Here is a 12242-nt window from a genome sequence, read left to right as displayed (position 1 = left end):
AGGGGCTACTTAGCCTCATTACCCTATGCATACGCCCCGCGTTTCATGGGCGTTCCCATGCAAACGCGGGGCGTATGCATGGTAATGAGGCCGTGACGCGTGGGTACGGGGCGGGCATCTGACATCGCCGGATGTCAGCTGCCCGCCCCCATACATGATTTCACACGGACAAGTGTCCACGTGGTCTTGTTTGGCGGGACCTGGTGGAGCGTGCGGCCCTGCATTCGATGTTCGGCGACCATCGAATGCAGGGGCTGCTCCCAAGACGGAGGAGGCGTATCCCCGTCCAATTTCATGCGGATCGCCACATATCCGCGTACGGACGGAGGTGGCGATCCGTATGGAAGGCGGGGATTCGCCTGCACGGTCGTGGCCGCATATTCCTGATCGGGCCGCACCGATCAGAATAAGGCCCTGAGATTTCCTTCTCTTCTCAGATGTGGTTTTTTTTTTAACTGCTTAAAACGTCTTTTTCACGGCCCCCATAGGTTTCAATGTGGAGGGATCAGCTATGCTACTTTATTTATGTACAGAAACTTTTCTCTTGTCCAAACGTTTCACCAGAAGGTAACACCATTTGTATATGGCGTTTATCAGGAGAAAGCAGAAAAACAGAAAATGATGGTGGTAGGATGTTTTTGGGAACACACAGGTTGTTCTTCAGCATTAGCGTTCTTCTTTCTTTGGACACTTACAGTATTTGTCTGTTTTTAAGGCAGCACCAACGATCCTAGACAAAGGCCACGTCCAGAGGATTTCCTTGCCACTGCCTGTGGTGAATGGCACGATAGCAATTTGTTTTGGCAGAAAATATTCTCTTTATGAGGTGAAGCTTTCTTTCATATTGTGAAATATTATTTACATTTCAGTTCAGACACTCTTTGGAAAAGCCCCAGGTGTAGCGAAACGCGTCCGTGATTAACATTGATTGGCCACGTAGCGCTGGACCTGTACAGAGAGAGGATATCATCAGACTGCCTTTTCCAGCATCGTACAATTGTACAGAGGGGTATGGATTGTTTAGTCGACCTAAAGATGGTCATCAGTCATTAGATCGACACCACTAGGTCGACATACTGAAAGGTCGACAGGGGTCTAGGTCAACATGGGACAAGTTTGACAGGCTATTTGGTCGACACAAGCATTAGGTCGACATGGTCTAGGTCGACAGTGGACATGGGGCTTTTCACTGTTTCACAGCGGTGAGAAAACTCCAATATTGTGCACACTTTGTGGGGAGGTGCGGGTCATCGTCCGGTGATCGTTCCCGATTGCATTGGGCACACGAGAGAAGTTAACGGTAGACTTGCGACAAGTGCTCACGTCCGGTCCAGGACGGAGCCTCTGACTGAGGGCGGCCGGCGGGTCTTACCGCGACTCCCCCAGGAGAACGCACCGAATCCCACAGTAGCCAGACTACTACCACCCACGTTAGGTTTGAGGCTACACGCTCCCTCACCCCCGTGAATTGACATTTAACCAAAGTTCACCTAGCATCATACGTGAATCATAAACTACCCATCACTTACCGATTCATCAGCTTATACATACTTTCCATTGGGTACAAATTTGAATACAACTGAAAAGGCTGAATTGTTACATTGTGATTCCCAAGAAATCCAAAGTAACACAAAAAAGTTGGCACTACTGGTTACAAGTGGTCTCTTGCTGTTTATTTACGCTATCTTTATGTCTTTATTGGTTTAATGATGTGGTGTAGCAGTATATGAATTAATGCAAAGAGAAGTACATTGAATATTTATAATATAATCTGTTTGTATATTGTTTATTCAGTTTTAGAATGATAATAAATATACTGTACGTTACTGCTTTCATTGTACTCGGTGTGAGACTCGGATTAAGCCAGACTGCATTGATGGTGTCTATTGGGTGAATTCCACCTTAAATAAAGCGCAGTACAGATGGAGCGCTCCTCAGTGTTGCCGCTCCTGGCGATTCTATCGCCAATCGCCAGGACCAGCCATCAGACGGAACCCATTCCGTCTGTGCCTTCCACCACCTCCCCTGCCGCTCCCTCGTTGGATGCCCGCAACCTGTTATTTGGCAACATGTCTGCCAGCCAATCACAATGCGTCACCCTTCTAGCAGTTGGTGAACTGTCCTTGTGCACCCGCCTGGTGACCTGGTACATGACACCCGCTGGGTGGTCTGCAAACTGTGACTGTTTATTGCAGCCACCTACTCACTAAACAGAGATAATCTGAGGTATCAACTACTAAAGGGTTAAAATGTTCCATGCAGCAAAACTGGGCACATCAGCTAGTAATAATAATAATAATAATAATATTACCGAAACCATCGGCGCTCCTAAAAGGCGAACATTTTCATTTGACAGTCTTAATAGTCTCCTAAATTGTGGGTCTTCGTAGTTCATACGATGTCCCAGTAATATCGCCACAATGATGTTGGCCACGGAAGCGTTCAAGATCGTGAGGTCATCAAATTGTTTTCCTAGATTGCAACATTAATTATCATCAATAATACAAATGAAACAATGCATGTATACATGTAACACATATCAAACAACAATTATTATGAATAATTATAACTTAGGGGGAAATTTACCAATATGAAAAACCTAGTTTTTCGTATTGGTATTTCCCCTACGGCTGCATACGACTGTTTTAGTCGTATGCAAAGTCGTGTTCCGGAGGGGAAATTACAAAGCAGTCATGTACGACTGCTTTGTAACCCTCCGATGGTGTAACAATTCGTATTAGCTGGCCATATATACGGCTGCTAATACGAATTATTTGTAGCAGTCTGCACGGATCAGTCAGATCCGTGCAGGCTGCGGTGTAAAAAAAAAAAGAAAAAAAAGAAAAAAAAGAAAAAAAAACGGCGTGGGGTCCCCCCACACAGCTGTAACCAGCACCAGGCTGACAGAGCCTGGAGCCGGTAATTAAAAATCAGGGAACCCGACAAATAGGGGTTCCCCGATTTTTAACAACCAGCCCCAGGCTCCTGCTCTGGGGCTGGTTCCCAAAATACGGGGGACAAAATGACTAGGGGTCCCCCGTATTTTAAGAACCAGCCCCAGGCAAAACCAGCCAGCAGGGTAATGCCACAGCCGGGGGGAGACTTTTTATACAAGTCCCCCCGGCCAAAGCATTCATCCCTACCGACCAGTCAGCCTTGCCAGGGGCCCTGGGGGAGTGGGGACCCCCCCAATGAAGGGGTCCCCCCCCTCCAGGACTTACCTGACCAGGCTGAAGCCTGGTACTGTCCCCGATGCCCCTGGGCGGTGGGCATTGGGCTGATTAAGTGTAAAAAAAAAGATTAAACTATTGTTTTTTTACTGTGGCACTACAAGTGCCAGCAAGCTGGGACTTGGAGAACCACAAGTCCCAGCCTGCTGGGCATTAAAGGGCCCGCTGGCACTTGTAGTTCCACAGTTAAAAAAATAGTACAATAAACACACTGACACAATGAAAATAAAAGTTTAATACATACATTACACACATACTGATACTTACCTTTCTTGATCCTGTAGGTAGCCCTGGTCCTGATGTCCTGTGTCGTCCTCCAGGTCCATGTCGGCTGTCTGCGTCGTCCTCCAGGTCCATGTCGACGGTCCGTGTCGTCCTCCAGGTCCATGGCGGTGTCCGGGTCCGAAGAAATCCATGTTGGAGCTGTGGAAGGAAATCCTACTCACCTGGTCCTGCGCTGAAGAAGTCTTCTGTTGGTCCGCCTTAGTCCAGGTAATGTTCACAGCTGTCGCCGGTCCCCCCTGTCTCCGCATCGCGCTGAGGAGAGATGTTTCCTCCTCGGCGTCTGCACTAAGAATGAATTCTGGCCAATCAGGAGCCGGCTCCTGTTTGGCCGCTAGGCGGCTCCTGATTGGCCAGAATTCATTCTTAGTGCAGACGCCGAGGAGGAAACATCTCTCCTCATCGCGATGCGGAGACAGCGGGGACCGGCGACAGCTGTGAACATTACCTGGACTACGGCGGACCAACAGAAGACTTCTTCAGCGCAGGACCAGGTGAGTAGGATTTCCTTCCACAGCTCCAACATGGATTTCTTCGGACCCGGACACCGCCATGGACCTGGAGGACGACACGGACCGTCGACATGGACCTGGAGGACGACGCAGACAGCCGACATGGACCTGGAGGACGACACAGGACATCAGGACCAGGGCTACCTACGGGATCAAGAAAGGTAAGTATCAGTATGTGTGTAATGTATGTATTAAACTTTTATTTTCATTGTGTCAGTGTGTTTATTGGGACTTGTGGTTCTCCAAGTCCCAGCTTGCTGGGGAGGCTTGCTGGCACTTGTAGTGCCACAGTAAAAAACAATAGTTTAATCTTTTTTTTTACACTTAATCAGCCCGATGCCCACCGCCCAGGGGCATCGGGGACAGTACCAGGCTTCAGCCTGGTCAGGTAAGTCCTGGAGGGGGGGACCCCTTCATTGGGGGGGTCCCCACTCCCCCAGGGCCCCTGGCCAGGCTGACTGGTCAGTAGGGATGAATGCTTTGGCCGGGGGGACTGGTTTTGCCTGGGGCTGGTTCTTAAAATACGGGGGACCCCTAGTCATTTTGTCCCCCGTATTTTGGGAACCAGCCCCAGAGCAGGAGCCTGGGGCTGGTTGTTAAAAATCGGGGAACCCCTATTTGTCGGGTTCCCTGATTTTTAAATACCGGCTCCAGGCTCTGTCAGCCTGGTGCTGGTTTCGGCTGTGGGGGGGACCCCACGCCGGTTTTTTTTTAAATTTATTTAATTTTTCTATTTTTCTACACCGAAGCCTGCACGGATCTGACTGATCCGTGCAGGCTTAAAGCAAATAGAACAGGAAAATGGTGTTCTATTTTCCTGTCATATTTGCGTGCCTGTTTTACACCACTTAGCAGCCGTATTATCAGTACGGCTGCTTAGTACATCAGGAACCACCATTCTTTTGAATGGTGATTTCTGTCGTATCCTATCGATGGTGTAGGACATTCGTATTTGTAACTACAAATACGAATGTTCCATCTTTAGGACTACGAATTGTTGTATTTTTGGGATTGTAAATCCCGAAAATACAAATTCGTAAAAAAAAGGTGTATTTCTCCCTACGAATACACCTTTTTTCTACGAATCCATTTTGGTAAATGTCCCCCTTAGTATCTATTTTCCAGTTGTAAATGTTTAAACAGTTGTTTCCTACCCATCAGTAATTACTGGTGATTAGCATTGATGAGGAAATGGTCATTTAAACGTTTGATTGAATTTTACCTGTACAATGATGATGTCATTATGGGGGGGATGATGCAGGACGAGCACTGGGCGTGGCATAAGCTGACATGACTCATAGGCATATATTTGCATATGCAGATTCTGACACCCATGTTTGTCCTCCGCCTGGATTAGCTGCTAATGGATGTTTAACATAAACATCCATTCGCAGGTTTTGGGGACCCGCCCCCATCATTTGATGGTTGCCGACCATCGAATGATGGTGAAGGCCCACCCATATGTAAAGTTGCTCTGAACAACCTTACAGATGCGTGTCCGCTTCGGGGGTGAGTAGGCGAGCAGCTGACATCCGGTGGAGAAGTTTTTTTTTAAACTAGCATGCAATTGGATGTGATCTGGGAAACCCCCTCCAGCAAACTGACATTCTCCCCATGGTGCATGTGTTGCATGTTTTGCATGTAAAGAACTGGTGTACAACATGGGCACAAGTGGGGTGTGTACACATATCCTGCAGTTACAGAGTGGAATGCGTCTTGTCTGTATAATAAGAATAGGTTAATGCCCCTTTCCCACTGCAGCTAAAAAAGGGTAAATTGCCGATTTTCAGCGCAATTTACCGTTTTAAGGCTGCAGTGGGAAAGTGCCAGAGTTGAAATACCGTTTAAAGCTAAATGGTATTTCAACACGTTTTTAAAACAGAGTCCTACACGTTAAAATAACGTTTAAGAGGCAGTGGGAATGCAGCATTAGAGGCAGTGGGAATGCCTCTTAAACGTTATTTAGCCTCCAGGCAGTCCCAGTGCCTGATGAGACCTAGTAGTTCTCACTTTGTGCATGTGTAATGAGCGCACGTGCATAATAAATAGCTGCTCATTACATATGCGCATATGTAATGAGCGGCTCATTAGTATGCACGTGCACTCATTACATATGCGCAAAGTGAGAACTACTAGTTCTCATCAGGCACTGGGACTGCCTGTACCCTGCATGGACCCCCGCTGCCTCCCCACTGCCCTGCATCCCTGTGCAGGTAAGTACAAGGGGAGGGGAGGTGGGGGCACAGGGCAGGTACGGGGGCTTAGGCACTCTTTACACTTGGGGGGGGGGAGGGATTAGGCACTCTTTACACTACACTGGGGGGGGGGGGGTTAGGCACTCTACATTTTACACGGTTTACTGCAATGGGAATGGTACTTAAATGGTATTTAAAATGGTAATCTTCTGCAGTGGGAATGCTAATACCGTTTTAAATACCATTTAAGATTACCAGTACTTTAAACTGGTCTGCAGTGGGAAAGCAGCATTATTCTGCTAGCATTATTTTGTACGATGATCACCATACTGTACCTTTAAAAGACGCAATCTGCTCAATCAGGTGGGCACTTTCTTCGACAATCTTATCCTCAATCGTACTCTTCCCCATCCCAAAGTCACGTAACGTGGTTATTGTAAATCTTCTCATTATTTTCCAGTTTTCACCATTTGACAAAGTAAGTCCTGAAATGTTCACAGGTTTCAGTGTAGTTATTATTATACACATTTACATATACAATATGTCATTCTCACCAGAGACCCCAATACGTCTACATGCTAAATGTGTGTGCTGGCCGACACAATGTACTGTAGGACGGGGTGGCCGAAGCGGTCCTCGAGATCTACCAACAGTCCATGGGCCTGATTCTGGTTCACTCGCAACAGCAAATTCTCTTTCTAATGGACAAGACCACAGATGTAACATGTGCAGAGAGTTAGATTTGGGTGGGGTTTGTACTTCAAACTGTAACACTCTATATTGCAGTGTAAAAATAATGCAGCCAGTATTTACCTTGCACAGAAACAAAATAACTCACCCAAATCTAAATGCCCATACACACTGGGTGACTTTGAGCTGAAAGTCGCTCAAAACAGCAGGTTTGAGCGGCTTTCAGCTCAAAGCCGCCCAGTGTGTATGGCCCGGCGATGAGCGGTGAGCGCTGCTGCGCGCTCCCGCAACATCGCCGGGAAAGCCGTTAAACTGCTGGTTATACCAGCAGATGAGCGGCTTTCAGGACGGCTTCGCATAGTGCTGCGCTATGCAATGCTGTCCTCCCCCCCTCCATCGGCACCGGGCAGGGGGGAAGCAGCTCAGTATGTATGCACTGAGCGGCTTTCCCCAAAGCGATGAACGCTACCATCGCTGTCCATACACGCTGGGCATAGTCACCCAGTGTGTATGGACCTTAACTCTCACATGTTACATGTGACATCTGCCCCACCTGCAGTGCACATGGTTTTGTCCATTAGAGAGAGAGATTTTGCTTTTGCAAGTGAACCAGAATCAGGCCTCATGTTTTCCGAGCCACCTGTAGATCTGTAGAATATGTTGGTTTAATAATGTGACTGTTAGTAACCTGTGCACCAACTAGGTGGCCTGGGATATGTGCCAGTTAGTAATGACTGCACATGTGCCCCAGCTAGGTGGTCAGGAAAATGTGACAGCTGGTAATAACTGCACCTGTGCAAGATAGGTGGTCTGGGAAATGTGACAGTTAGTAATGACTGCACCTGTCCTCCAGCTCGGTGTTCTGGAAAATGTGACAGTTGGTAATGACTGCACCTGAGCGAGATAGGTGGTCTGGGATATGTGACAGTTAGTAATAACTGCACCTGTGCACCAGCTAGGTGGTCTGGGAAATGTGACAATTGATAATGACTGCACCTGTGTGAGATAGGTGGTCTGGGAAATGTGACAGTTAGTAATGACTGCATCGGCGCGAGATAGGTGATCTGGGAAATGTGACAGTTAGTAATGACTGCACCTGTGCACCACTTGGTGGTCTGGGAGATGTCACAGTTAGTAATGACCGCACCTGTGCACCAGCTAGGTTGTCTGGGAAATGTGACAGTTAGTAATGACTGCACTGGCAAAATGTGACAGTTGGTGATGACTGCACCTGTGCGAGGTATGTGGTCTGGGAGATATGACAGTTAGTAATGACCGCACCTGTGCACCAGCTAGGTTGTCTGTGAAATGTGACAGTTAGTCATGACTGCACTGGGAAATGTGACAGTTGGTAATGACTGCACTTGTGCCCCAGCTAGGTGGTCTGGAAAAACGTGAGCTTTTAGTAGATCTTGAAGACTGGTTTGGCCAGCCATGGTGTAAGATATATGATATAAGATGGAAAAGTGACTGTCTTACTTTGTATAGGAACACCCTGGATGAGGTCAACATAATGCAATTGCTTAATTGTGCATTAAGGAATAATTTTTTCTTAACCCTGTGATTGCCAAGTGAAATTGTCAAAATAGGTGTGAAAATTGGCAAGCAAACAATTGTATTCACCATAATGACCTGTAATGTTAATGTTATATAGGAAATATAGGGCCAGGTGCATTAAGCTTTAAAAGTGAAAAAAATGGAGACTGAGTAACAACCAACCAATCAGCTCCTGGCTGACATATTTAAAACACAGTCTGTGACATGGCAGGTAGGAGCTGATTGGCTGGCTGTTTATCACTTTTGAAGCTTAGTGCATCTGGCCCACAATCTTTTTTTTTTTTTTTTTTACACAAATTTTTTAATTTGAATTTATATAACAAATGTGAGCAACGCCGGCATTTTGAGCTGATATTTTGCGCGTCTCTCACTGAGATGTTGGCGCCTAAAGGGTTAATTCCCCCGAAAAATATAACAATGATGAATGACATCTGGCTCACCCATTCCATTGTCCATGTCCTTGAATACCTCAAGGTTCGCCCTCTCTCCAAACTCTTCCGGATGATTGACGAGAGCGTCCTTCACTGTCTCATATCCCGCTAGGACCACCATCTTTTTCATGCCCAACTGAACGCTAAACACTGAGCCGTAGGTCTTTACAAGCTGTAATATAATGCATGGAATAAAATGAAACACAAGCGTAAAAATACAATAACTTCCAATGTTCCTTGATAATGTTACTGTGATTTAATATTTGTTAGGTTCAATGCAATATAATTTAATTAATTATAGAAACACAGACTATACGGATGCCGCATATCATTTTATTCAGCAAAGGCTGCTTATGCGTATACATGTATCGTCTTGCCTGCCCTCACTATATCGCTGCCGATTTGCGCTCACTCGGGAGCGCACATCGGCAGCGCATCGGGCTCGTTAGCCCTAAAAAACTGACAATTAATATGCGATATGGCTTCCGATGTTCACTATATCAGTAACATTCTTCACAGGAAGAGGAGCAGCAGAACACGAGGACATGCACTGACACTAGAGGGAGGAAGGTACAGGTGGGAGACATTCTTCACAGGAAGAGGAGCAGCAGAACACGAGGACATGCACTGACACTAGAGGGAGGAAGGTACAGGTGGGAGACATTCCTCACAGGAAGAGGAGCAGCAGAACACGAGGACATGCACTGACACTAGAGGGAGGAAGATTCAGGGGAAATGTGAGGAAGAATTACTTCACAGAAAGAGTAGTAGATAAGTGGAATAGCCTCCCATCAGAGGTGGTAGAGGCAAATACAGTAGTACAATTTAAACATGCTTGGGATAGGCATATTGATATCCTTACAAACAAATAAGGATCAGATATGGTTTGAGGTAACATGTTTAAAAAAGGGGCAGACTAGATGGGCCAAGTGGTTCTTATCTGCCGTCACATTCTGTTTCTATGTTGTAGGATTTGAACAGTCCTCCCTTGATGATTCTGGTGCTACTGTACTTCACACAGGATAATGGAGGGTTACTGTGGAACTGTGGAGAGCAGCACTAATGTGGTACTGTTGTGAAGGTAGCCACGGGGCCTGCGAATGTCTCATGCGTGCATGCCTCTGGTGATAGCTTGCCGCTGGCGGGGGAACATGTACAGTCATATAGAAAGTTATTCCGAGGGGACACCGTGTTAGATTATGTGCAAAGGGTTACGGCGCGACTAGACGTGAGTTGTTCATGAGTTCAGATGTCAACAGGTGAATCGCTTGAGGAAAGAAACGTTTTAGGCTTCTGGTGGACCTGGTGGGAACAGCCCTGTAGTGTCTGCCTGATGGCAGCAGGTTAAACAAGCCATGGCCAGGATGTAGTTGGTCCTTGACTATCTTCGTTGCTCGCTTTTTTGCTCTGGACAGGTACAGGTCCTGGACAGAGGGAATGTCTGTCCCGATTATCTTCTCCGCAGTTCTGACCACCTTTTGGAGTCTGCATTTGTCTCTCTGAAGTACTTTGGGATCCAACTGAGACACATCATTTATATATGTATACAAAACAAAAGGGTTTTAAATTCTGTTGCACAATCAAAGTGCTGCTGGCCTCCTCTACCAGGAGTTATCAACCTGGTCAAACACAAGTATATATCACAGAAAAATAAATTTTCACAAAAAAAAAAATATATATATTTTTGGGAGGACAGCGCTCTACTGTGGATATTATGAATAAATTATATTATACCAACTTTGTACTTCTGGACTGTATCCTTTCCAGTATTATTTCATGTGGTCACATGCAAATGAAAACAGAAAAAAATACAAATGGTGTAGTAGTCCATAAACATATAGTCCAGTGGTTCGCAAACTGTGTGCCGTTGTTCCCTGGGGTGCCTTGGGACACTTGCAGGGGTGCCCTGGGTTGTTGGTTAAGGACCAACTCAAATTATGGTTATTTATTTATGAGCAAAACCAGTGCTGGTGGCTGCCAATCATAAAATGTGTACAAACAGAAGCAAACCCTTCCCTTTAGCACATAACTGACCCTAAGAATCACATATAAACCCAATCTAATAAATTTTTTGTGGGGCCTAGGGGTGCCGTGAAAAAATTCTGATACTCTAGGGTGCCGTGATTCAAAAAAGATTGGGAACCCCTGATATAGTCTATATATATATGTAGAGGTCCCCCGGCGCTAGATGGGTTCGGTGAATCCCTCTATCTCCCTTGTGTGGTAATAGATGGGCCTCTTTTAGGGGATCACCTCGTGCCAAGATAGGATCACAGCTTACACTCTGCTTACATAAACAGGGCTTGGACCCCTTATATAAAGGTTTCTTTCTCTTTATACCAATCAGTACAAATGGGTGCTTACTTATAGCTTAAATGTAAGGCAATGATGGAACTCTCATCAAGGTTTCTTTGTAAAAAGGCGTCTCCAACTCCATTCAGTAAAAAAAATTATATTTTTATTATAAAAAATAACATAAAAACTGGTGCCAGATGGAATGCAAACCAGAAAACACAAAAGCGGCCAGATGGAAACCCGGGAAGCACACTCACGGTTTTGCTGGTATGGGGGGCAACTCGGTAACAAACAGGCTCCAGAAATGGTGGCACCCCACCAACGCGTTTCGACTTATGGATAGTCTTTTTCAAGGTGGTGCCACACCTATTGCTCTATGGGTTTATATACCCAGGCTGGTGGGTGGTCTGGTTGAGGGGCGGGTTCCAATTACACATTAATCGTCTGTTATGTCACATAAAACTCATTCTAACCATGGCATAGTACATAGTAAACATCTTAAAAACATATGCATTATTTTAATTATTAAAAATTATATATACATAAGCATTTACATTTTAAACCAGCATCTAAATCATTAACCCGGATCTCCATATATGGACATGAAGGACCTTAATCTCCCTTGCACATCCTGTGGGTATCAGGAAGTGCGCATACCCAAAAAGGGGTCCCTATCAGGTATCCCCCGCCACTGTACTACTGAGATTCAGTGGTGTAAAGTTCCGTTTCTGCCGTGGAACGCACGGCCATTACGAATGGAACGCACGGCCATCTTTACAGACAAACTGAATGGACGTGCGCGGATATACTCTATGGAACGCACGGCCAATAATAGAGTGGAACGCACGGATATAGATCCTGTTGGTGGGATTAATCCTGAGATTCAGTGGTGTGGAGTTATGTTTCCGCCGTGGAACGCACGGCCATTACCAATGGAACGCACGACCATCTTTACAGGCAAACTGAAGGACGTGCGTGGATATCCTCTATGGAACACACAGCCATTAATAGAATGGAACGCACGGCCATTTTTAACATTGATATTGGTCC

General features: G+C 46.0%; 1 protein-coding gene across 1 annotated transcript in view; it reads right to left on the bottom strand.

Annotated features, from left to right (window-relative positions):
- The window catches only part of LOC146063042 (uncharacterized), a 70897-nt gene that overhangs the window by 11928 nt on the left and 46727 nt on the right, over positions 1-12242 (bottom strand). Inside the window, exons 13-15 of the mRNA XM_083175053.1 lie at positions 8907-9069; positions 6555-6704; positions 2312-2472 (exon numbers count right to left, since the gene is read on the bottom strand). Of these exons, the coding sequence (XP_083031179.1) occupies positions 2312-2472; positions 6555-6704; positions 8907-9069 (474 nt within the window). The remainder of the gene's footprint in view (positions 1-2311; positions 2473-6554; positions 6705-8906; positions 9070-12242) is intronic.

Source organism: Crinia signifera, chromosome 3 (assembly GCF_055691185.1).
Source record: "Crinia signifera chromosome 3, ASM5569118v1, whole genome shotgun sequence".
In the NCBI taxonomy this organism is placed as follows: domain Eukaryota; kingdom Metazoa; phylum Chordata; class Amphibia; order Anura; family Myobatrachidae; genus Crinia; species Crinia signifera.
The sequence above is the reverse complement of the archived record's forward strand: the minus strand, read 5'-3'. Positions and strand labels throughout refer to the sequence as shown.